The 27,566-nt window shown below is 38.7% G+C and overlaps 1 protein-coding gene across 10 annotated transcripts in view; it reads right to left on the bottom strand.

The window, feature by feature from the left end:
• Nucleotides 1-27,566, bottom strand: part of PHF3 (PHD finger protein 3) — a 96,195-nt gene that overhangs the window by 22,105 nt on the left and 46,524 nt on the right. For 3 of the 10 annotated variants that reach the window (XM_036317820.1, XM_036317821.1, XM_036317818.1), the window contains exons 3-6: nucleotides 23,251-23,412; nucleotides 13,272-15,045; nucleotides 4,867-5,176; nucleotides 1,120-1,303 (exon numbers count right to left, since the gene is read on the bottom strand). In XM_036317820.1, coding sequence (XP_036173713.1) covers nucleotides 1,120-1,303; nucleotides 4,867-5,176; nucleotides 13,272-15,045; nucleotides 23,251-23,392 — 2,410 coding nt within the window. In that variant the 5' untranslated portion in view covers nucleotides 23,393-23,412. Of the gene's footprint in view, nucleotides 1-1,119; nucleotides 1,304-4,866; nucleotides 5,177-12,723; nucleotides 13,243-13,271; nucleotides 15,046-23,250; nucleotides 23,413-24,663; nucleotides 24,830-27,566 lie in introns of those variants that run through there. The other 7 variants (XM_036317826.1, XM_036317827.1, XM_036317823.1 and 4 more) reach the window with 6 other exon arrangements.

The raw sequence follows: 27,566 nt of genomic DNA on the forward strand, positions 1-27,566 counted from the left end.
TTCATATTTTTACTAAGAAAACAGAAAAATGTCAGCTATCACATCTTCCCATCACTAAATCAACCTGTATCTGTCCTCCCTATCATATACCATCTTCCTTTTCTATAACCTAACACTTCAATGTGAATCCCACCCCCTCATCTCATGGATTTTTTAACTTCATCCATCACATAATCTCTCCTATATCACCAAATTCTGTTTGTCTACGGGATCATTGCCACTGTCTATATCTCCTTAAAAAAAAAAAAAAAAAAAAAAAAAAGTCCTAGGGCAGGCTATGAGTTCAATGGGACAAAAAGGGAACACAGGTAATACTTCCTCAATAATAAAGATTTTTTCAAAATAAATAAAAAGTGCTAGATGCCATATCCACTTCTAGTTAGCACACTATCTGTTCCCTTTAACAGCAAAATTCCTTGAAAGAGTTATCTGTAATCATCTTGTTCCTCACTTTCCATTCTTCCATAAGCCACTACAATTGGTTTCTGTTCCCACTGCTCCACCAAAATCATTCTAATCAAGGTTACCAATAATCTCTATTTCACTAAACCACATACTTAATCTATGTCCATCTTATTAAATGTCCAGACCAGACAGCATTTGACATGGTTGATTATTTCTTCCTGTATCAAACTTCATCTTGCTTCCAGGCCACCATGGTCTCTTACTACTCTGATCTCACTCAGGCCAACTGCCTCTTCTTCCCAACTTCTAAATGTAGATGCTCTCCAAGGGCTGTGCTTCTGTCTCTTCATTACTGAACTCTACCTGTATATATCTAAGTTTGGACTTTAAATTACTATGCACTGATAAATACTGTGATTCTCTATCCCATTACTCTACCTTTTCTTCATAGTGTCTAAATTCTGTTAAATAGCATACCATTTTCTTGTCTGTCTTCTCCCATTGGTATTTAAGTGCCATGAAGGAAGGAGTTGTACCTTAAATTCATTAGTACTTCCCCAGAATTTAAAGTAATGGTTTTTAATTTCAAGTAAGGTTAATCACCAAAACATTAAAATGTTAAAAATTTTTAATTTCCCTAAATATTTTAACTGATAGTATATGAAATAAAATATAAATACATTAGTATATAATAATTTCTATTAATCTCACTACCTGGTTTTGAAGCTTTTTCCCCTGTGCAAATAACAGCTGTGGAATCTTTTGGTATTTTTTCACTTTTTTCGTCTGAGGATCTCCGAGGTAAAACTGGTTGTCCCATCTTTCGAAGAGGAGCTAGCTGCCATTTTTTCATTTCACTATCTCTACAGTCTGATGAGTTTTTACCTTCACCAGATTCCTGAAAAAAAAAGAAGAAAAAAAAGTATTTAATTACTAGAATTAAAATTTCTACACTATCTTTAACTCAAGCCTCAAGAGATATAGATGAAAAAATTAAACCTTATTAGTATTACAACCTATAACAATATCAAACATTTTCTATTCTTTGGCCCAGTAACTGTTTAAAGGGATTTTTAAAGATGCACAAAAAATAATTCAATTAGCAAAAAGGAGAATCACCCTTTCATTCAAAATCCATTTGTTAAGCATGTTTTCTACAGAACACATACTAGACTATTTAGTTCTTTTATATAAAGGAGAACTAAAAAATAGAGATCACATTCCCAATAACAATATTAGAAAGAAAATTAGAGATATAAGATAGAAATAGTTCTTAGTTGCCTGTGGATATGGGAAATGGAGGGAAAAATTGTAGAGAAACAGGTTATTATATTTTTCACTATTTTCTAAAACAAATGAAGTTCTATTCATCCATAGTAAGTGTATCAGTTAAGTTCTCAGTGTACTAATTGTGGCAATTTTAACTCCCATAAGGTAGAACAAACCATCAGGATACCTGCTACTCTTATACTAATATAACCCACAGCTGGTGGTGAAACTGGCATTCTGGGAACCCTGGGAGAAATCAGTCACATCACACTAATGTTTAAAAGACGGGGAAGCCCGGCCTGCATGGCTCAGTGGTTGAGTGTCAACCTGTGAACCAGGAGGTCACGGTTCAATTCCTTCCTGGTCAGGGCATATCCCCAGTTTGTGGACTTGGTTCCCGGTGTGGGTGTGAGGCATGAAGGAGGCAGTCGATTGATGATTCTCTCTCATCAGTTTTTTTATTTTTTTCTCTCCCTCCCTCTCCCTTCTCTGAAATAAAATAAAAAATAGTAAATAAAAAACATGGAGAAGAACACTGTATATAGACATAAAGTCATAGAGTACATACAAAAACTGATTTTCTCCAGACTAGGAATCTTCTAATTTTATTTATTTACTTTCTACTTCCCCAAATAGACTTACTTGAGAGCAGGAATATATTTCAATCAGTGCTATAAACCAAAATCTGGTATCAGGCTTGGCATACAATAGAAACTCAATAAATGGTTTAACATAAAAATCTAGGGGTAACAAGTGATTTTTAAAGAGCAGACTTCATAAACTAAAAGCAGACATGTCTAAATAAGATTCAACGGTTCATCAAAAAGGAAGCAGTTATCACTTGGATAGCACATGCATTTACAAAATCAGACTAGGTCTTTTTCTGGAAATGGGGGGTTTCTCAAACCATTTACAATGTTAATGTTTTTTTAAAGGTCATTTTAGACAAGTTGGAGACAACTCAGCTAAATGACAAAACAATGAGCCATATTTCTAAATGGCCAAGAAATTGTACCCAAGAAGTGATGAGTAATAGTTGATGATAAAAGAAGTTTTCCAAAGGTGTGTTATAAATTCTTCTCAATGGAGCTTTCAAAGTATTATCAATTACTTTGGTGCTAATCAGATCAATAAAGAAACAGCATATATCAGAAGGACATAATCTGATTCCAAAGTCTTGGCAGACAGAAAACAGTGGATACAAGGATTTGGCAAACTGGAACTTAATCCAGATTTGTCATATAAGGAGTGCCTGAAAGAACTGAATTTGTAAGTAATAGAGATTTTGGAGAAAATATGCGCATGCTCTTAAATCTGAATGGTAGGACTAAAAGATTTCCAAGATTCCTTCCAACTCTACGATTCATGTTCACTGTTTTTTGGATGATACTTAACTCTCCATGTACGTTCGTTGCCACTATGTTTCCTCCCTTGCGCTATCTATAATAACGACGAATCAATTAGAAAAATAAACAATAGTAAAAAGGTAGACAAAGAAAATTTATACATTGCTCCTGAAATTGACTAAATATCTTTAAATATCTATTTATAAAATACTTTTAGAAGGTAGCTAAAAATATAAGAATGAGGGAAAACTGACAACTTTTTTAAAGAGTCCACATTTTAAAAGAAAAATTATGAGGTGAGGGTTCCAAGCAAATACTAGGACAAAGGTAAGACAAATTGATTACTTTTCCTTACAGAGAAAAATAAAACTCTTTCATTTGGAAATAATAATACCAAACATAGTTTAAGGATTAATAGACATTTACGAACCGAAAAACTTTTTAAAATTTTTTTATTCATTTCAGAAAAAAAGGGAGAGAGATATGAGAGAGAATGATGAGAGAGAATCCTTGATCAGCTGCCTCCTGCATGCCCCACATTAAGGATCGATCCCAAAACCTGGGCATGTGCCTCAACGAGGAATCAAACCGTGACCTCCTGGTTCATAGGTTGATGCTCAACCACTGAGCCATGCCAGCTGGGTTGAAAAGCTTGGTAAAGAAATTTTATCAGTAAGCACAATTTACAGTTAACAATACAAGATCACACACACACATCCTACACAGAAAATCCAAGTACCAAACTAGAGATTAGAAATAGCAAAAATAAAATCTGTATGTTACATAAAAATCCATCCACTCTTATGGAAAAACTAGGGGCCCAGTGCACAAATTTTTGCACGGGTGGGGTCCCTCTGGGTGGCCTGCAGGGATCGGGCCAAAACCCGCAGTCCAATGCCATCTGCAGCTTCTACCTGCCACCCCAGCTCATCCCAGCCCCACTGTGCCTGCCGCGGGCTTGCACCCAATCAGTCCCGATCAGGAAAGGCTCACACTGCTGCAGCAGTGCTTGCCAGCCATGAGCCCTGCGTCTGGCGCCCTCCCAACGGGAATGGCCTGCGGGAATGGGTTGAAACCAGCTCTCAGACATCCCCCGAGGGGTCCTGGATTTCTAGAGGGTGCAGACCAGGCTGAGAAACCAGTGCACTATCGGGCCGGGGAGGGACTGCAGGAAGGCTCCAGGGTGTGTCTGGCCCATCTCACTCAGTCCCGATCGGCCGGACCCCAGCAGCAAGCTAACATACCAGTCAGAGCATCTGTCCCCCAGTGGTCAGTGCATGTCATAGCGACTAGTCGACCAGTTGACTGCCCCCTGGTGGTCAGTGCACATCACAGCGAACAGTTGAGCAGCCTTAGCATATCATTAGCATATTACACTTTAGTTATTCGGTTGTTCTGCCATTCAGTCTATTTGCACATTACCCTTTTACTATATAGGACAGGACTAGAAGCCCATTGCACGAAGATTCGAGCAATAGGCCTTCCTTCCCTTGGCTGCTGGCACCTGTTTTCCTCCGCCACCCGGAACCCAGGCCTTCGGTCCGGCCGCAGCAAAGAAGCCAAGCCTCTTCAGTCTTCAGTCTCTACTCTGGCTGGAGCCTTCAGTCTTTGCTCCATGCCTGCATATGCAAATTAATCTCCATCTTTGTTGCATTAATTTGCATAGTCACTCTGATTGGCTGGTGGGCGTAGTGGAGTGACACAATTTGCATATTTCTCTTCTATTAGTGCAGATAAGTTTGAAAATGTACACTAGAACAATAAATCCTAAGGAGAAATTTCAAATTCTAATTATCAGCCTACACAAATTTCTTAAGATAACAGAAAACATTAGCGAGAAGCTCACCCGTTTTAAAATTTTGACCTTGTGCTTCACTGCATCATCTGTACATTTGGTTTTGTCATTTGTTGATGTGTGCTTTGATAATCCAAGCTTTTCACAGTCCATTGTTTTATCTTCAGTATGGACTTCAACTTTAGCTTGGTTTTCCAAAATATCTGGATCTGTTTCTTCAGTCTTTTTATCTTCTTCAGCACAACATTTCACACACACATATTCTTTGTCTTCCTCTCCCATTTGCTGTGCTTGAGAAAGACTTAACCCGACACAATCACCGTGAAACCAGTCATCACATCTTCCACAGCCAACCATAAACCTGGAAGAAGAAGAAAAAAACTTTGATACATTTTCTTTAAAATCAATGTCAAAAGCCTAAATTTTCAAAAATTAACTTTTTTTGTATGTTTTCTATCTTTAACCCATTCTATCAGTTCAACATGGAGCAAGTTTTCAAAAAGAATATTCAATGAAAATGAAACTTTTCTCCTCTGGTATGAATGAGAAAATACTGAAAACAAAACAAAAAAAACACATAGGACTAAAATAAAGGGCAACTGACCCTCGTCAGTATACTTTATAAAATAAGAAATTATAGAATTTCTCTACTGAGAAGGGTGGTTAAGATTTGTGATATGAAAAAAAAAAAAAAAGATCTGTGATATGATCAAGATCTGTGATATGATCACAATCCACCAAAGTTACATTTAACACAGATCTGTCATACATAAAATTAGAGAATTTATCCAATGAGTAATTTTAAATGACAAAAAAAAGCAGAAAACAAAAATGCAACTCAAAAACTAATGTAATGGAGTCTCTCAAATTGTTCATTAACCATCTTAATTATATAACTATTCTTTGAGCTCAAAATACTGTGTTTCAGGGTGTGACATTGATTTTGCTAAAAAATCTTTAAGTACGTTTGAGTGTGGACTTCCTTAATTCTGACCAAATACTTCACCTAGTAAACTTTTTCCAAAATAAAGATCAATACTTTATGTTAATGTGAAAATATTGATGATGACTTTTAAAAAAATTTCTAAGCAATGTCCTTATAAAAGTTTTCCTTTTGCGGCATTTTATCTAAGAAATAACTTCACGCCCTAACCAGTTTGGCTCAGTGGATAAAGCATCGGCCAGTGGACTGAAAGGTCCCAGGTTCGATTATGGTCAAGGACATGTACTTGGTTGCTGGCACATCCCCAGTTGGGGGTGTGCAGGAGGCAGCTGATTGATTTTTCTCTCTCATCAATGTTTCTAGCTCTCTATTCCTGTCCCTTCCTCTCTGAAAAAATTAATAAAATATATCTAAAAAAAGAAATAACTTCACTAACCCATGAAAACGTCTAGGGTCATGAGATTTATGACTCTAAAATGGCAAATCAGCAATTTCAGGGAGAAATTATTTACATATTTTACAACCTGTTAGAAAAACTACAAAACTCAATCATGTTTAACATTTTCATTTTTCAGGTTAGTAACTCATGCTATGTTCAGAAAATTAAGATAGAATAATTCGGGTCTATTCTTTAACAATAAGACTTTGTATTGATTTTAGTAGTAATAATAGTGGCACCTCATGTCAAAGGTTTTATTTTTTTTCAAAACTCCTTTTAAAAAACTGAAGTCCAGGGAAACCAAGATGGCGGCATAGGTAAACACCGGAAATTGCTGCCTCGCACAACCACTTCAAAAATACAACTAAAACATAACACAGACATCATCCAGAACCACAGGAAGGCTGGCTGAGTGGAAATTCTACAACTAGAAGGAAAGAGAAAAGCATACCGAGACTCAGAGGAGGTGCGGTGTGGAAGTAAAGTGCAGAGGTACGGAGGCGCACACGGAAAGGGCTGGCAGCTGAGGACGTGGTTGTCTTTTTCAATCAGGAGGGAGTCTCAAGCTCCCGACTGCTCTGAACTCCAGTTCCGGGCAAGTCTCTGGGGACCAAGGCTCATATAGGGAGAGGCTACACTGCCTGGCATCAGTCGGAACTCGAAGGTGGCTTTCTCTCAGAGGTGCTTGCAGCGTTTACCGGGACACTGAGAAGCGGGGCCTCTTACAGCAGGACTGAGGAGCAGCCAAAGCTGCTTGCTCCGCCATGTTGATCCCCTGGGACCCGACCCGCCCAAGCTGTGCGCCGGCTTTTGCATATGAAAGGCCTGGCCCTTTGCAATCCGAAAATTACCTAACAAACTGCAGCTGGCCCAAGGCCCCATAGCAGCTTGCATTCCTTCATAGCTGAGCTCCTGCTGGGTAGCCTCAGGCAGAGGCTAAATTAGCACCTCCTTAGAGATCCAAGAGTCAGTGTACCCAGTGGTCAGAGTGAGAACATCCAGATTACAACTCCTCGGATCCATAAGGGACACACTCAGGGGACATACTCAGGGAGTACCAAAGCCCCACTGAAGCAAGTCTTGCCCCAGAAGGGTGTCTCCAGCACAGAAGTTCTCCCACTGCAGACAGCTGATTCTCACAGCCAATTGGCCTGGAGGTCAATTCCTCCCAGTGATACCTACAACAATCAAGGCTTAACTACAAAGCTGTGCACAAAGCCCACAAGGGGGTGCACCAAGAGTGTCCACCTCAGGTAATTGGGAGGTTGAGCCACTGGGCCCTATAGGACACCTAGCACAGAAAGCCACTCTATCAAGACAGGGAAGCAGCCAGAATGTGGAGACAAAGAAACAGGTCACAAATGACAGAAATGGAGGACCGCAAACTACTGGATATAGAGTTCAAAACCACACTTTTAAGGTTTTTCAAGAATTTTCTAGAAACCGCCGATAATGTTAGTGAGACACTCAAGAAATCTAGTGAGACCGCCGATGAATTTAATAAGATCCTCAATAAGTCTAGTGCAGCTGTGGGCAAACTACAGCCCGCGGGCCGGATCCGGCCCGTTTGAAATGAATAAAACTAAAAAAAAAAAAAAAAAAGACCATACCCTTTTATGTAATGATGTTTACTTTGAATTTATATTAGTTCACACAAACACTCCATCCATGCTTTTGTTCCGGCCCTCCGGTCCAGTTTAAGAACCCATTGTGGCCCTCGAGTCAAAAAGTTTGCCCACCCCTGGTCTAGTGAGACCCTCAAGGGTGTGAACAAGGACAAACTAGAAATTAAGCATACACTGACTGAAATAAAGAATATTATACAGACTTCCAACAGCAGACTAGAGGATCACAAGAATCAAGTCAAAGATCTGAAATACGAAGAAGCAAAAAACACCCAACCGGAAAAGCAAAAAGAAAAAAGAATCCAAAAATATGAAGATGGTTTAAGGAGCCTCTGGGACAGCTTCAAGCGTACCAACATCCAAATTATAGGGGTGCCAGAAGATGAGAGAGAGCAAGATATTGAAAACCTATTTGAAGAAATAATGACAGAAAACTTCCCCTACCTGGCGAATGAAATAGACTTACAAGTCCAGGAAGTGCAGAGAACCCCAAACAAAAGGAATCCAAAGAGGACCACACCAAGACACATCATAATTAAAATGCCAAGAGCAAAAGACAAAGAGAGAATCTTAAAAGCAGCAAGAGAAAAACAGTTAGTTACCTACAAGGGAGTACCCATACAACTGTCAGCTGATTTCTCAATAGAACCTATGCAGGCCAGAAGGAGTGGCAAGAAATATTCAAAGTGATGAATACCAAGAACCTACAACCAAGATTACTTTACCCAGCAAAGCAATCATTCCGAATTGAAGGTCAGATAAAGAGCTTCACAGATAAGAAAAAGCTCAAGGAGTTCATCAACACCAAACCAGTATGAAATGAAATGCTGAAAGGTATCCTTTAAGAAGAGGAAGAAGAAGAAGGTAAAGATACAAATTATGAACAACAAATACACATCTATCAACAAGTGAATCTAAAAATCAAGTGAATAAATAATCTGATGAACAGAATAAACTGGTGATTATAATAGAATCAGGGGCATAGAAAGGGAGTGAACTGACTATTCTTGGGGGGTGCGGGGATGCGGGAAAAGACTGGACAAAAATCATACACCTATGGATGAGGACGGGGGGGGGGGGGGAGTGGTAAGGGCAGAGGGTGGGGTGGGAACTGGGTGGAGGGGAGCTATGGGGGGGGGGGGGAAAGAGGAATAACTGTAATAACCTGAACAATATTTAATTAAGAAAATTAAAATAAAATAATAAAAATAAAAAATTGTGGTCCAATAGGAAGATATTAAACGTAAAAGTTACATGCCCAACTCTCCCTAAATGCACCAGAGGTTCTGTTTTAATATTGGAAATACAAAAATCATAAGAGGTTCATGCTTTACATGGTATCCTGAAAAGTTATCCCAAATCTCTCATTCCTCAATAGCAGCCCTCTTGTTCTGTGCCTTTCTACTGTATACCAAGCTACTGCTGTGCATGAAGGAAACCAAGACTTCAAGTCTATAATTCACCATTCTTTACCCTAACTGTGCTGGCTTTATAAGTCACCATTTCCCCAATGATCATTTGGTTTAGGAGGAAAAAACAAAAAATCTCGTGCCTTATGTAAAAACAAAACTAGAATGTTTTGGATTCATAACCCTATTATGTAAGCTTTTAAACAACATGGTTAGTTTGCAATACAGAAATTGTTTCTTTAGGTGTGGGGACATTTTAGATGGGTCCATGTTTCAATTACAAAAACTTGCAGCCAACAGAAAAATAAATTGAATACAGATGCTTAAAAGTTCTATTCACATTGCAAAGTTGCTATTGCTTGAAAACAATGTCTTTGAAATATTAAAGGAAAGCTAATAGTGATTTCCCTTTACTTCCATTGTCAGAGTAAGACACTGCTTAAAAACCTATACATTATGACCAGTTATAGTGTATAGATTCACAAAGGTAAGATTATATATTTTCTTCCCTTTTTGTATTATTTCTCATGGGGGGAGGAGGGTTATGTATCACACTGCTAACAGGGTTACTCTCTCATTTTCTGCTGCCCTTGATCTGGTTACTACTAGGTAAAAATCACTGAAAAGGCTACAACCTGGGCCCTGGCCAGCTTTGCCCAGTGGTTAGAGTATTGGCCGTTGAACTGAAGGGTCACAGGCTCTATCCCTGGCCCCATTTGGGGCGCATGTGGGAGGCAACCAATGTACCTCTCACATTGATGTTCTCTCCCTCCCACCCTTCCACTCTCTCTAAAAATCATGGGGGAAAAAATATCCTCCAGGGAGGCTTAACAAAATAATTCTACAACCTGGATGTTAACTCTTTCACTGAAATCATATATATATATATAATTTGTGTATGTATATGTATATATGGTGTATAGTTTAGCTCTGGATTAATTAAGGGGACCAAGTCAGCATATATCAATTAAATTGAAGAGTCTGGAAATATTTTTGTTCTATTATAGGTTCATACACAAAATTTTAAATAAAAATTTAAAAAAAATAAATGAGATCCACTATAATTAGAATCTAATTTAATATTCTAATATTTTTGGCATAAGCCAAAATATATTTTTAGAAAATTTTCAAGTTTTTTCAAAGTAACCCCCAGAGGCAACACTGAACTCCTATTCTTAACAAATTCATGTCATTAATTCACTGACAATGTAATTGTTACAAGATGGGCCTTCAGTTCTTTATTAAGTGGCAAATCTAGGCATTACTGTGAATGTATATACACTCATTCTTTTCTAAAATAAAAGGGTTCAATTCCACATAAACTTTAATCCTGTTTTTGTCACTAACAACCTTATCTGCAGAGAAAAATACTTTTCAAACTCTTAAAGTCCTGAAAAGAAAAAACCCAGTATTATTTATTCTAGGCGAAAATTTCCTTCTCAGAAAAGGTTGCTTTGTTTGTAAAGCTTTGAATCCATTCAGCTAAAATTTGTTTTAGATTTCATCCAATAAACTAATCTTCTATAACTGAACAAGAAATTGTAATATAAAGATGCAAATGTTTTCAGGACAACTAATAACTACAAGGTAGTATGAAAAGACTATCTGTTCCTTCTGAAACACTAGCTGGCTTATGTTTATAAGTAGTTCAAAAGTGACATTAATTTTTTTAAAATGAGAAATAAACTGGTTTTTAAAATAATGTGTACACCTTTGTTGTATGGCTGAATGAAGAAAACAGAATCTAAAATATAAACAAATAAATAAAAAAACAGGCCAGTATGATGTGTCAATTGTTAGAGTCAATACTTACTGTTTCTGCTTATGGTCAAATATTACATTTGGCCATACCATGAACAAATTTATTTAAAAACATAATTTCCACTGGGAACACATTCAAGAAGCTAACCTCTATTGGAATACATGTAAAATGCTTAAGACTTATTAAAATAGTCTTTACAGAAGCAAAGCTGTCTGTCTTAAGTGCTAGAAAATAGCTTTCAATGGGCTAGTGCATGAAATGAAAAAGATGAAAATTATTTCCAAATATGCCCTTCCTAACTAATTCATATTCTTATGCATGAATTAAAGAAAATTACATGCTGCGTGACTGGTACATTCTTTGAGTAACCTCAATCTATACAAGCACAATGTGTCAAAGTAGTGTAGGCTAGTTAATATGTAAAGAAAAAAACCAATCATTTATTTAGGGTTCTTTATTCACAAAATTGAAGTAATGTGTAATGGTTCTTCCAAGACTGTTTCCAATGTTGTTATTCATATAAATTACATAGGATGAACTCAAAATCCCTATACTGTCATTTTCCAGACTGAAGCAAAAAAATTCTAGATCTTATAGAGTAGATCCAAAAGGCAGCACTCGATTAAAAAAAAAAAAAAAAAAAAAAGTAGGACTTAATCTTCACTTTAGGAAAATAACTGTTGATGTTGATAAAGTGATAGTCATCATTTAAAAGCCTGAGCAAAACTACTAAGGACCGATCATCAGAACAGAACTTTTATCTGCAAAAAAAGTTACATAATAACATCCTTAACCTGGCTTCCAACTCTTGGCCAAAGTTTCATTTCAGAAATTCATTCACTCTAAGACTCCTATTCTATTTCCTCTGACCACATGTCACTGGGATAGTTTATAGAAGATTCTGGAAGAAAAAGGGGCTGGCATAAAAGAGCACTTACATGTACCTTCCAGCCCCGAATTCTCTTAGACCTGAAAATTCAACAGGCCCACTTTAGAATATTTGAATAAAGTGTTTTAAGTTAAAAAAAAAAAAAAAAGCATAAAGATATAAGTTAGGGCAAATGTAGCACTACCTTCAAACAAGTCACAACTTTGAAAAACTGAAATATGTTGTTATAAAATAAATAACCAATCACACTAAAAATAGGCCACAGGCTGAATCAACAATGAAGAAGCCCTTTGACATAAACTTGATTTTTTACAGGAATAGCCCCAAAACTACCCACACATTCTCCCCAACCACATTTTCCCACACTAAAATAATGTACAACACACTTTACTAAAAGGTCCCCCCTAAATAGTTTCACTTATGTAATCTGATAGTGCTGTGAAAGTCATTATAACATTTACTTTCATGAGTAAGGAGAACATTACAATGTGCAAGTTTTAATGTTCTTTTATCATTATCAATGTTGATAGAAGTCCCAACAGCAATCTTAACACTTGAACAGGATAATCTTGTAGCTGCAATATCCACTTCACTTCTTGTTTTCCTTTCTTAAAAAACTAACAAATAAAATATATGGGCCGGGATGGGGGATGGGGAACAGGGGGTGGGAGTACCATCAACTACAAAACACTGATTCCTAAGGAAAGAATGCCAAAGGACAGTGTTAAAAATCATTTCTTAAAAGATCGGAATTCACAAGAAATCCTCCAAATCACTAAAATTTTCCAAAAAGAAACTAATAAATGTTTTTACTCCATTCCATAATACATATAAAATTCACCTGGGTAATATAGCAGTTGTTTTAGCTGTCAAATTTCACTCCAAGGTTAAGTTTGATAGTTATGAAGTAGTTGAAGTTATAGTGTGCTTCATTTAACCCCCTCTCCCCAAACCTTCAAAAGAAACAGAATTTCCACTATGACCTTCACACTTTATTACTAATTTTTCTCAAGCCAAATAAAATATATAGAGACCCAAAGCAGTGTAACCATTTTCTGATTAGCAGAAAAAATTTGTTTCTCTATATGTAATGACTAAATTAAACCAACTGGTTACAATGATGGAACATTTCCACATATACCGACTGCTGGTCACGCTATACTTTTTAAAATGTGCTAAGATAATATATTTGCAAATTCAGTGGCTCCATCTTCCTATCACTAATCCAGGATTGATGAAGGGTTTTTTTTTCTGCAAAAGTCTTTGTATGTTAATTTCTTTCTATTAAAATGTTCACACTAATCCCACACTAAAAAAGGAATTTCTCTTCAATGTACACATCACACATCTCTCTCTCTCTCTCTCTCTTACACACACACACACACACACCTGTTGCCATGGGGTTTTTTGCAAAACCCACACTGCTTGCTGGGAGTCCACATATATTTGCTTTCAAATGAAGAGCTATGATCTGAGCCTTCTTTTTTTATGGTAGCTATGTTATCTGGAATGAACAATGGTGGCTCATCCAAAGAAAAACTTTTGCTGCTTCTTCTTTGGCGGGGTTGTAGGTTCTTCTCGGGTTTTTTTTGTTTCAGTTTATCCTCCTCCTTAAAATGTTCTGTACCACTTGCATGTTCAAACTCTTCTTTCACATGACTATTGGTTTTTACTGCTGGAGCCAGCTGTTGGGGCTTGTGGCACTGTTTCTGGCAGGAAGGTAATAGATGTCCAGTTTGTGCAGGATGATGAGGTTCTTTAGAGCAACCAGGCTGATCATGAGGCTTATCACTCAACCAATGTGTTACAGGTTTGGAAATCTGTACTAAATTTTGATCTTGTGTTTTTTTCAAATTAGAATGAGCTTGATTTTTCACAGACTTAGCCCCAGAATTGCAACTCTGAATCTTTGACTGCTTATCAACTTGTTTTTTTCTCACTTTGACTGGCCTATGAAAATTTTGCTGAGATTCTAGTTCATCGGCATTCCGTTTCACACTTTTGACACTAGCTTTAGTTTTGATATGCGTTAATTCATGCTTTGCTGCAACAATTTTTTTCAAAGTATCTGTGCTCATGCTTTGCTTAGAGTGAATTACAGGTTTTGTGTGTTTGGATTTTATGTTTTTTGACTCTAAGCAAGAAACACTATTTGATGGGCTGTTTCTGTCACCCTGAAGGGTTGCTGTTTCATGAGACTCCATTTTAATACTTTCAACAATATTCAACTGTTTTAAATTTTGGTCAGGCACATCACAAATAGCATTTTCTACAATATTACACTCTGGTTCAAAAGCACTAGTAACGACCTCATCAAAGTTTGATTTGTTAAATTCAGTGCTCTCCAACTGTTTATGATTAGACTCTATGTCTTTACAATAACTCAATGGTTCTAGTTCATTTCTATGAAGAGAGTTCTTAGCTTGATCAAATTCCATCGTATTCTTCAATTCCAAATGGCATTCATTTACTTCATCCACAGTGCTAGACAAACCTACAAGGTTCTTTTCGGTCTTATTTGGATTTGTACAAGAAGCATCACCACACAGAGCAGCAGCAGATTCTGGTTCCTCAACAATTTGGTCACCTTCAAGGGATAATTTGACCGTTTCCTTTGATTCTTGTTCAACCTTTGTACTCATTTCTTCAACAATAGTCTCATCCACTTTATCTGAAATAGAATCATTCTGTTCATGTTCTTCTTTACCTGAAAATGTAAACAATGGGCTACTAACAGTCTTGATTTTACATTCCACCAGAGCTTCATTTTTCTTTTCTTCAATACTATCACAAGTCTCTGAAAGGAGTGGACAATTTAATTCATCAGATGGCACATTTGCTTTTTCCTGATTATTACACTTCTTAGAATCTAATCCAACTTCATCCTTCATTTCAAGACAAGATGACACTGAAGAGTGACTTGAAGACACAGATACTTCCGATACTTCAGTTTGTTCAAGATGCCGACTGCTCCTTCTGCTCTCTTTATGATACTCAGGTTTCGGTGATGTACAAGCTTCTTCTTTTATCTGACACCTTTCTGGTTGTTTTCCCCCTGCTTTAGGGGCAGATACAGTCTTCACAGGTGCTTTTTTTGTGCTATTTAAAGGTGCTGCATTTGAACGCTTGGCAATAGTGCTTTGTCGCAAACTTCTTACTTGTTCTATCACAAGGGAAAAAAATAAAAATAACTTAGCTATTTTGCCATGTGTTTTTATTTCAATACAACTTAGAATATACACTTCTTTATTCTGAGCTACAAAATGTATCATTTCAACGAAAATGTCCTGAACAGTTAGTTACTCATGATGGTGATTTTAAGATATATACATACATATGTTAAATTTTATATTTATCAAAGTTCTATAAATTCTGGCGGGGGGGGGGGGGGACCTCTAAAGTTTAGACTATTATACCTTATTATAAGACAAATGTTTTCATCATCTCTTTTTTTTAATATATTTTTATTGATTTCAGAGAATAAGGGAGGGATAGAAACATTAATGATGAGAGAGAACCATTGATCGGCTGCCTCTTGCACGCCCCCTACTGGGTATCGAGCCAGCAACCCGGGCATGTGCCCTTGATTGGAATCGAACCCAGGACCCTTTAGTCCAAAGGCTGACCCCTCTATCCACTAAGTCAAACCAGCTAGGGCTCTTTTTTTTTTTTTTTTTAAACCAAGTCTCTTTTCGATCAGAAATAAGCTGGGGGGGGGGGGGGGGGGGAAGGGAGGGGCAATGGGTGGATAAGGACACATATGTAATACCTTAATCAATAAAGGAAAAAATAAAAAGAAATAAGCTGGGAGTAAAATAAGTTGAAAAAGCTTCATTTACATCAATACCCATCCTAAAGCAAGGCTGCCATACCATTTTAAACATTAAATATTTTTAAATATATAAAACCCAAACAAAAATTCAACTACCAATAAAATGAACTAAACTACCTATTACAAACAAGCTCTGTGTTTTAAAGCACAACTTCAAAAGAACTCAAATTCTTTTTGAATGTGCTTCACTTATATTACCACTTTAGCATCCAAGCTATTCCTAAAAGAGGAAATGAAGTATATACTAGACTAGAGTATTAGATCAACAGAAAGAAAAATTACAATGAAAAACACTTAAGCCAAGAAAATGTATCATAAAAGAAAATGAAGAGTATGAAAATAATTGAATAAACCTTCTCACCTTTAACAATGCTTCTAATAAAAAAATCTATTAATTTTCCTTCTTTCCCTATCTGTATATTTTATCTACGGGAAGGAGAAACATAAAAGTGTGGGAAAGAAAAAAAAATATTGGAAAAAGAGAAAGCTAAATAATTCACTAAGTTAAAAAGAAAAAACAACTCACAAACTAAACTATAAAATAAAAAGCTATTTCCAAACCTATGCATATCCTATACTTCTGAATCAATTCTGTATAACTAAACACTATCAGCTTTTTTTAAATTCCCCTTCCTTTTAATGCAAAATCCTACTATGCACCCATATTTAGAACACTTTCCTAATTTGTCATTCATCACTAAACTGTGGGACTCTTAAAGTATAAATGTCCCTATCTGTCTATAACAGTCCTATGTCAGAGCATACCCTTTCACTCTTAAGTGCCCCAGCTTGGACAAAAAATTATATGGTCATCCAAATCTATAATATTTGGTCATTAGGTTAAGCACTCAAGTTTTTTCTTAGTGGATTATGAACTGTTTATCACATGTTCAACTATATAATACTGTTAAATAACTAAAATTTTAATGGCTGGTTATTAGTATTTAGATAATTTGTAAAGCTTTGAAGACAGCTTATAATAATTTACAGCTCTATTTTATTCACCTGCCCTGACATAAAATAAATGAAGAACGTTTAACATCCATTACCTAAGTCAGGGGTCGTCAAACTACGGCCCATGGGCCACACGCAAATACAAATATTGTATTTGTTCCCGTTTTGTTTTTTTACTTCAAAATAAGATATGTGCAGTGTGCATAGGAATTTGTTCATAGTTTTTTTTTTAAACTATAGTCCGGCCCTCCAACGGTCTGAGGGACAGTGAACTGAACCCTGTTTAAAAAGTTTGAGGACTCCTGACCTAAGTGGTTGCTAAAAATGATAAATGAATAGCATATTTAACTGAGAAGGTATTCAGATTAAAAAAAAAAAAATTGGCCCTAGGTGGTTTGGTCAGTGGATAGAGCGGACTGAAGAGTCCCGGTTTTGATTCTGGTCAAGGGCACATGCCCAGGTTGCAGGCTCGATCCCCAGTAGGGGGCGTGCAGGAGGCAGCTGATCAATGATTCTCTCTCTCTCATCACTGATGTTTCTCTCTCTCTCTCTGCCTTCCTCTCTGAAATCAATAAAAATATATTTTTTAAAAAATGGTTTTGCAATAGTAATTGATTTATTGAGCAAAGGGTAAAAAGTCCCCTTTTCTCCTCTAAATATCAACTGCCTTAGTCTGAAGCCTAGCTGTATAGGCCAAAAATTTGTCTATAATATGCATTCTATTCTTTTCATTTCTCAAAGTCACAAGTATATACAAAATAACTGATTAAAAATATAAATTGAGAAAAAGATGACAAAGTAAATATATGCATCTAAGTCAATCCACTTTTCAAAACCCCACTAAAGCTATAAAAAGGCATAAATCTAAAAGGAAATAACAGAAGAGAAAACTGACAGTTTGGAAGCCAAACAAGGATGATCAAGAAGCTACTAATGACCCAGCTGATGAGCATCAACCCATGAACCAGGAGGTCAAGGTTTGAATCCCAGTCATGTCACATGCCTGGGTTGTGGGCTTCACCCCCAGTCAAGGGCATACAGGAGGCAGCTGATCAATGATTCTCATCATTGATGTTTCTATCTCTTTCCCTCTCACTTTCTTTCTATCTATCTATCTATCTATCTATCTATCTATGTGTGTGTGTGTATATATGTGTGTGTGTGTATATATGTGTGTGTGTGTGTGTGTGTGTGTGTGTGTGTGTGTGTGTGTGTATATATATATATATATATATATATTTTTTTTTTTTTTTTTTTTTTTTAAAAGAAGGAACTGCCCTAGCCGTTTGGCTCAGTGGATAGAGCATGGCCTGCGGACTGAAGGATCCCAAGTTCAATTCCGGTCAGGGGCACAATCCCCAGTAAGGGGCATGCAGGAGGCAGCCAATCAATGAATTCTCTTTCATCATTGATGTTTCTATCTCACTCCCTTTTCTTTCCTAAAATCAATAAAAAAATTTAATTTAATTAAAAAAAATAAAAACCTCAGCTTTAAAAAATAAAAAAAGAAGGAACTGCCCTGACTGGTTTGGCTCAATGGATAGAGCTTCGGCCTGGGGACTCAAGGGACCCAGGTTCGATTCCGGTCAAGGGCATGTACCTTGGCTGCAGGCACATACCCAATAGGGAGTGTGCAGGAGGCAGCTGATCGATGTTTCTCTCTCATCGATGTTTCTAACTCTCTATCCCTCTCCCTTCCTCTCTGTAAGAAATCAATAAAATATATTTTTTTTTTTTAAAAAAAGAAGGAACTAATGACCTGAGAAGTCCAAAATAAGACCAACACTAAAAGTTGACAGTGCTGACAAAAACTAATACTATTAACACCTCAAAAGGCTTAGGAATTGGTGACCTCAGATGATTCTAATGTGGGGATGAAGGAAGGTGGTTAAAATTAGGATAAGTAGAAAGCTATTAAAGAAGTAGTTAGATCCCTACATTCCTCTCCCAGACTCCATCTGTTTGGGCAACTTCCCTTGCCTGGTCCTAATCCAACACTGAAAGATTTAGTCTGTGGAGAGTGTAAAACAAGAGTTTCTAGGCTAAGGAACATCAGTCACAGATAAGAACTGAAGAGTCAAGTACACTGAAATTTGTGAGATTAAGTGAATAAATAAATAACAGTAAACAGAAAGTGATAAGGCTAACAGCTTCAATATAGTATTAAAAACCAAAAGGAAAAGAAGACTTTCAAAATATCCATAACATATTTATGCAATCAAATTAAAACGATCCTATTTGAAATCCAATCAAATCAATCCAAAGGGGTGAGGAGGTTGAGGGATAACTGAGACAAGAAAGTATAATTCATCACAGGCCCAGGGAACCAGAATTTTCCCCAACACAGCCACATCACCATACAGCAATACTCAGAGTTAACAAAACCCAATCTACACATTAAAAGGTTCCATACAATTTTAGTTCCCTACTCCTAAGCATGACCAAACAATCAAGATCAGGCATGTCTCTAACATGAAAGACAAAAATGACATGGAAAAAAATGAAACTATGAAAAAAAAGACAAAAAACTTTTTAAAACACCGTAAGTACCTTACAAAAGAAAACAAAATACAGCATACATGAAACAAGACTAAAATGCTACAGAAAGACTATTCCCAAAGCAAAAAACAGAACATTACAAATTATAAATGCAAATCTTAATGAAAAAGTTGAAGGACAAATATGAGAAAACTTTAGCAAATAGAGGAAAAAGACTGAGGTGAAAAGTAGGCAAGATAAAGAAAATGGAAAGCCTAGTCCCTGCTATCTAATATTTTAGAACCAGAGGTTCGTGCACGGGTGGGGTCCCTAGGCCTGCGCAGCAATCAGGCCTAACAGGGCTGTCTCACCCAGTCCTGCTGCCTGCTGAGTGGGGCCTGCCGGTTGGCTGTGGGAGGGCACTGACCACCAGGGGGCAGCTCCTGTGTTGAGCATCAGCCCCTGGTGGTCAGTGCGCATCATAGCAACTGGTTGACCAGTTGTTTCGGTCATTCCAGTTGTTCGGTCTTAATGGTTGCTAAGGCTTTTATATATATACTAGAGGCCCGGTGCACAAAAATTTGTGCACTCGGGGGGGGGGGGGGGGAGGGGGGTCCCTCAGCCGGCCTGTGCCCTCTTGCAGTCTGGGACCCCTCGGGAGATAACGACCTGCTGGCTTAGGCCTGCTCCCGGGTGGCAGAGGGCAGGCCTAATCCCTAGGTGCAGCCCCTGGTCAGGCTCAGAGCAGGGCCGATTGGGGAGTTGGGGCGCCGCCCCCTGTCATGCACAGAGCAGGGCGATCAGGTGGTTGTTATGCCACCCTCAGTCACGCTCAGGGTAGGGCCGATTGGGGGGTTGGGGCACCATCCCCTGTCACACTCAAGGCAGGGTCGATGGGGAGGTTGCGGCGCCACCCCGTCACGCACAGAGCAGGACCAATCAGGGGGTTGGGGCACTGCCCTCTATCACCCACAGAGCAGGGCCGATCAGGGAGTTGGGGCGCCGCCACTCCCACATTCAGGGCAGGGCCGATGGGGAGGTTATGGCTCTACCCCGTCACACACAGAGCAGGGCCCGTCAGCGGGGGGTGGAGGGGGTTGGGGCACCGCACCCTGTCACACACAGAGCAGGGCCAATCAGGGGGTTGGGGCGCCGCACCCTGTCACACACAGAGCAGCAGGGCGATCAGGGGGTTGGGGAGCTCCCCCCTATCAGGCACAGAGCAGGGCTGATCAGGGGGTTGGGGCGCCGCACCCTGTCAGGAACAGAGCAGGGCCGATAGGGAGGTTATGGCCCCGCCCCCTGTCACACACAGAGCCGCAGGACGATCAGGGGGTTTGGGCGCTGCCCCGTCACGTTGATCCCCGTGCCGGGAGGCCTCGCGGCTCCGCTGATCCCGGTGCTGAGAGGCATATTACCCTTTTACTATATAGGATAGAGGCCTGGTGCACAGGTGGGTGCCGGCTGGTTTGCCCTGAAGGGTGTCCTGGATCAGGGTGAGTGTCCCCACTGGGGTGCCTGGCCAGCCTGGGTGAGGGGATGAGGGCTGTTTTCAGGCTGAGGGTGACTGAAGCTCCCAACTGCTCCTTTTTTTCTTTTTATTCTGGCCAGCTTTAGCTTTGAGGCTTGGCTCCAGCTCTTAGGCCTCCACTGCTGAAAGTAGGTTTCTGGACTTTGCTTACAATGTTGCGATCCTGCTGGCTGAAGCACTGCGGACTAAAGCAGGTTTCTGGGGTTTTCTTTAGCTTCTATATTTGTTACATAGTTGCTCAGAGTTGCAGCTCAGAGGCCTGCAGCGGCAGGCGGGGAACGTTGCAGTCCTCCGTCACTGAAGCAAGCAAGCCTCATGTTAGTTTCAAGCTGCCTGGCTGCCGGCTGCCATCTTGGCTGGCAGTTAATTTGCATATCTCACTGATTAGCCAATGGGAAGGGTAGCGGTCGTACGCTAATTACCATGTTTCTCTTTTATGAGATAGGAGGACTAGAGGCCCGATGCATGAAATTTGTGCACTGGGGGGTGGGGTGCCCTCAGCACAGCCTGCCTTCTCACAGTCTGAGAGCCCTCAGTGGATGTCCTACTGACGGCCACAGTCTGGCAGCAGAGGCTCAGAGCAGGCGTCCTGTGTGTGTGTGTGTGTGTGTGTGTGTCCCCGCTGGGGGCCTGCCACCAGCCACACCATGGAGGCTTGCAGCAGGAGCCCCTCTGTGTTGATATCTCAGGCTCCTGGCCTCCACTGCGTGTTTTTCTCTCCCTTGAGCAGTGGCCAGGGTGGGGTGCTGCCTGCAGGCTGCGCTTTCCTGCTCCTGGATCACCGGATCACTTCAGAGACCAGGGGCAGGCCCTGCTGGGTCCTGCCTATGGGGAACTTTCCTGCTCCTGGAGCCCGCCGCCCTCCGCACTTGCCTGCTCTGGGATCGCAACGGGGTCCCAGCTGGCAGCGGGGTTTAGGTGGCACACGGGGGTCCCGGCTGGGGCGGGGCTTAGGTAGCACACGGGGGTCCCGGCTGGGGCGGGGCTTAGGTGATGCGATCGCACCGCCTAAGCCCGGCCGCCCAGGGCCGCACCCGGCCCGGATGGCATCTGGCACTGGCCAGCCCTGCCTGCAGTATGCAAATTAGCTGCCATCTTGGATGGCGGTTAATTTGCATATGGTGCTGATTAGCCGATGGGAAGTGTAACAGAGGTACGGTTAATTACTACCCTTTTTGTCTTTTATTAGATAGGATAGATAGATAACAGGAGTTCCAGAAAGCAAGAGCAGAGAAAATAAAGAGGGAATTACCAATGAAACAATCCAAGAAATGTTCCCAGAATTGAATAATAACAGTTTCAGACTAAAAGGACTTACTGAATACCAAGCTCAATATATAAAACACACCTACACCAAGATGCAGTATCAGAAATATCAAAGCACTAGAGCTGATAAGGAAGAGATTCCACTAAGTTCCAGAAGAAAAGTAGCTAACATATACCCCCCCAAAATGGAATAGTTTTAACTTTCTGAAGGAAAATTATTTCCAACCCTGAATTCAATGCTCAACCAAACCATGACTTCAATAAGGACAAATTAATCACATTTACAAACATACAAGAAGTGTGTCACCAAAATGAAGGCATTAAGCCAAAAAAGAGAAAATAGAAACTGTAATACACAACAGAATCCTCAGAATGGTAAGGGGAGAGCCCTTAGGAGTAGATCAAAGGCTCCCAGAGATATTTCTTCAATGAAATAACAATTACAGAATATATGATATGCACAGATATCTTTAGGAAAAATTTAGACAACTGGCAGAGTGGTTGGGGTGTAATTATTAACATGTATACAAAAGCTCTGAGTAGAGCCTGACCAGCACGACTCAGTGGTTGAGCAACAACCTATGAATCAGGAGGTCATGGTTCAATTCCGTCAGGACACATGGATTGTAACCTAAATCCCCAGTGGGGGCGTGTGGGAGACAGCTGATCAATGATTCTCTCTCATCATTGACGTTTCTATCTCTCTCTCTCTCTACCTCTCCCTTTCTCTCTGAAATCAATAAAAATATATTTTTTAAAAAGCTGTGTGTACAAATATATAAAGCTATAAGCAAATGAAAAAAAAAATCTTACATCAGAAAGACAAAAAGATGTATAGGAAAAGTAACCACAGTTCACTAAACAGATCATCTCTGCTAGAATAGAAAATCACAGTAACATACATAAACACTACTGCTCTAACGAAATTATATAGAAGGATGAGAAAATGTACTTTTGTGTGATAGGGACAAGAGAAGAATGCTAAATCATCATAATTCACAGTGGGAAGTCAATAAATACCTACATCAGAATAATCATAAAGTAGCAATATACATGCTACTCAGAAACATGGAATAAATGTCTCTGGGGAAATGAAAATGGGTAGTGCGATAGTGAGTACTGGAAACTCATAGAACTAGTCAATTCTTTAAATTATGCGAATGTATCATTTCCATTAAAATTTATAAAAATTATGTCAGCATATTGGTATAAGCTCAAAACTCATTATCAAAATGCTCAGCAAACTGACAATTTCTCACATCTGTCCCTACACCTTGGATTTTCTAGGTAATCTTTGAAAGGATTACCTTGTGCCATTAAACGAGGTGATTTTCTTGGTGATCTCACTGAATTTTCTTCTACTTTGTCCCTCAAATTCCTGTTAGGTAAAATCAGTTCTTCTTCATCAATGGTATCATTGCCACTTTCTTTAACAACTCCTTCGTCCATAATATCGTCAAGACCAACAACTAGAAAAAAACAAAAACAACCAAAAAAATTACTTCTAAAAAATATTGGGGATGTTTAAGTACGTAATGGCCTGTACAGAATACTGTGAGAACTGAATGCAATAGTACATAGGCTTGAAAATCTAGGTCTATTCCTAGTATATGATATTGCCACTACCAAGCTCCCAATTCAGGTTTACAAACTACCTTATGAGGAAACTAGGAAAGGCTATAATCTTTCTTGATTTGACCTCCACTATCACTGTCACTTATTCACTGTTCCTTTGTGAACATAACAAGCAACTAACTATACCTGAGTACTTGATTACCAATTTTGGTTAAAGTAGTACAGAAGAGTTTAATATCCTAAAAAGCTTGTGATTCTAGATTCATGCTAGAACCAAAAATATTCTAACTTTATATGCTACATGTATGAAAGTATTGTAGATAATACTTTTTAGTGGTAATACACAGACACAAATGAAAACACTGTGAAACTTCCCCTTCCCCCAAATGCTAGAAAAAAATGGTAGTTGTTGCCCAGGTGGCATGGCTCGGTGGTTGAGCACTGACCTATGAACCAGGAGGTCACAGTTCTATTCCTGGTCAGGTCATATGCCCAGGTTGTGGGCTCAGTCCCAGTGGGGGTTGTGCAGGAGGCAGCCAATCAATAATTCTTCTCTCATCATTGGTCGGTCGGTCTGTCTCTCTCTCTCTCTCTCTCTCTCTCTCTCTCTCTCTCCCTCCCTCCCTCCCTCCCTCCCCCTTCCTCTCTAAAATCTTAAATGGTAGTTGTTTAATATAGCTATATAATCAAATTACTTTCTCCTACTCAAAAGAGAGAAAGTGGGAAGATATAGAAAAGGACTGAGAAATACTTAAGAAAATATAAATACTGAAACACTATACTTATATACTGTCACTGGGTTTATTTCTTTATATAACAAATATACCTTAACTAGCTGACATAAAACAATTCTAAATATGCAGTTGCATGAAATCTAGTAAAAAAGAATGTGATTATTTAGATCAGAAGGCCCAAATTCAAATCCCCGCTAGAACCTATAATAAAAGCGTAATGCTAATTAGACCAGACGTCCTTCCAGACAAAGCCAAGGCAGCCAGGGCCCGGGCGGGGACCAAGCCCCTTGCACAAATTTCGTGCATCAGGCATCCAGTACTTAAATAAAACTTGACCAAGTCACTTAACCTAGCATATCAGTTTTGTTTTTTTATCTCTAAAATGAGAATAACAATACCTCTCCTACCTACCTTACAGGACTTGTGAGGAAGAAGTAATGTATGAAAACTCACTTTGTAAACTTTAGAATACTAGACATATGTTAGTTATTATCTTTATCCTAGGGGGTTAGAAGGACCCTCAACAAGTTATCTAGTCATCATCTTTGTAGCCAAGTAGAACTTCATTTAAAAGAGCTCAACAAGATAGTAGTCTATCCTAAAATTTAAAGAGAACAAAATTCCTTATAAATATAGTTTCAAATGGTACAATCTTTTTGAAGAGCAATCTGACAAATGGAATCACAAAACTGCTAATGCACGTTGACCACAAAATTACAAAGAATAGAAAATTGAATTATGGAAAAAACGCTGGCTTTTTAAAAAACATACTTTGATCCTTGTTAACAAATAAATGATATGTGTGTATGGACATTTAGATAAACAGACAAATTAGCAGGAAATAGATGAAAATTATAACAGCTGTTCTATAAAAGACAAGAATATACTTTTTGCTGTTTTCCACATTTCCTGCCATTTGTATTGCTCTCACAGAGTATCACTATGCTTGGCATTAAAAGCTTAGAGAATATACTTTAGGAAAATTCATCAGGACTCATTTAAGATATAATTTAAGGAGAAACAGGTGGAGAGTCCAGTTAGAAAGCTATCCCACCATGATGGAAACTTATGTTGCCACACATTCACATATATTCTCAAAGAATTTTTAATATCATATTTACATTTCTACCATGTTCATTTTAAAAAGCAAAATTTAAGACTATTTTATCAATTTTATATAAAAGCATATATACAATATATGCATTACAAATATGGATAGAAATAGTTAAAAAAAAAAACAAAACCAAGTGTTATCAGTCATTATATTTCTAGTGGTAAGATGGATAAGGAATTTTGGAGTTTTTTTATTCATTGTTATTTCTGTGCTTTCCACATTTTCTACAATGAACATGTAAAGAAAAAAAACAATTCAAAAGAGGAAAATAGTCCAGGAGAAAAGTGACTAAAGTCTGAATAATAGTGTTTGTTCATAGGGAGTGAAAAGGTATGTTATGAATTTTAGAGCTATATTGCAAAGCAGAGTCAACAGGATTTAGCAAGCCAAATTCAAATGTCAGTTATTAAGTCTTATCATATTTCATTTGCTAGCAGCATCTGACACAGCTGACACTTCTCCCTCCACACTTAGCTCCTAGACATCACATCCTCTAGCCACTCCTTAAAATTCTTTGATAGAGCCTCCCACTTCTTTCAGATGTCTACATACTGCAAGACTTAAGTGGGTTCAGTCCTCCCTTTTCTCTTCTGTATCTACATTCACTCCTCCCTAAGCAATCTCATCTAGGACCCATCTATACTTGGATAACTCCCAAGTTATTTTTTCTATCCCCAACTCACAGATGACCTTTGGAAGAGTATAATTTAACATCTCCACTAGGTATGTCAAGCTTAACATATTGAAAATAAACACTAATACCACCTATTCTCCTGCCCCTCAATAAAACTGCCCAACCAAGGATATTCCTAGTAACAGAACCCTCATTCATTCACCCCAGTGTTCAAGCCTCAACACTCTAGAACAGCCGTGGCCAAACTACGGCCCATTTGAAATGAATAAAACTAAAAAAAAAAAAAAAAAGACCGTACCCTTTTATGTAATGATGTTTACTCTGAATTTATATTAGTTCACACAAACACTCCACTCCATCCATGCTTTTGTTCCGGCCCTCCGGTCCAGTTTAAGAACCCATTGTGGCCCTCGAGTCAAAAAGTTTGCCCACCCCTGCTCTAGAACTATCTTTAGCTCCTTTCTCCTATCCCACGTCCAAGTTATGAGCATACCCTGCTAGCTCTACCTATAAAATATCACTCATCTGAGCCCTAGCCCGTTTTGCTCAGTGGATAGAGCATCGGCCTGCAAACTGAAAGGTCCTGGGCTCGACTTTGGTCAAGGGCGCATGCCTGGGGTTGTGGGCTCGATCCCCAGTGGGTGGCGTGCAGGATGTAGCCCATCAATGATTCTCTCTCATCATTGACATTTCTCTCTCTCTCTCCCTCTCCCTTCCTCTCTGAAATGTGGAATATTTTAAAATATTTTAAAATATACATATCACTCATATGACCATTTATCTCCTCCACAGCTAACATTCCACTCATAACCACCATCATCTCTCATAAAGACTGTAAGTTTCCTAGTATCCCAGATTCCTCTATTGTCACCCAATCACACACAAAGCTTTTTCTCCACAGTCATCACTGCAATCCTTCTCAAATATGTATGTCCTAGGATTCTTATACTATCCAAGGATCCCCAACTACTAAAGCACCTACTAATTAACCTCTCAGTGCCTTAAATGCTTGTATAAAGTGGAGATACTAGTGATCAGAGGGTTACTGTGATCATCAAATTAATATGTGTAAAGGGCTTTGCTACATAGAAAGCCCTATATTAACTGCTGTTTTGTTTCAAAGTATCCCCATTCATGTACCTCACAATCAAAAATTATGTATTCCTTCTCCCTTATTTTCTTCAACTTCCCTTAGAACAGCGGTTCTTAACCTGTGGGTCGCGACCCCTTTGGGGGTCGAACGACCCTTTCACAGGGGTCGCCTAAGACCATGGGAAAACACATATATAATTACATATTGTTTTTATGATTAATCACTATGCTTTAATTATGTTCAATTTGTAAAAACGAAACTGGGGGTCACCACAACATGAAGAACTGTATTAAAGGGTCGCGGCAATAGGAAGGTTGAGAACCACTGCCTTAGAACTAATTAACCATTAAAAAGGGTATCTGAGATTTCTTTCTTCTAATGCACAATTGAAATAATTCACAGTAAAGAATAATCTCAGGCAAATCCTTCAAATTAGGTACTTTAAAAAGTTTAATCCAACTGCTTTTGCTAAG

The sequence above is a fragment of the Myotis myotis genome, unplaced genomic scaffold (genome assembly GCF_014108235.1).
Source record: "Myotis myotis isolate mMyoMyo1 unplaced genomic scaffold, mMyoMyo1.p scaffold_m19_p_7, whole genome shotgun sequence".
Lineage (NCBI taxonomy): Eukaryota > Metazoa > Chordata > Mammalia > Chiroptera > Vespertilionidae > Myotis > Myotis myotis.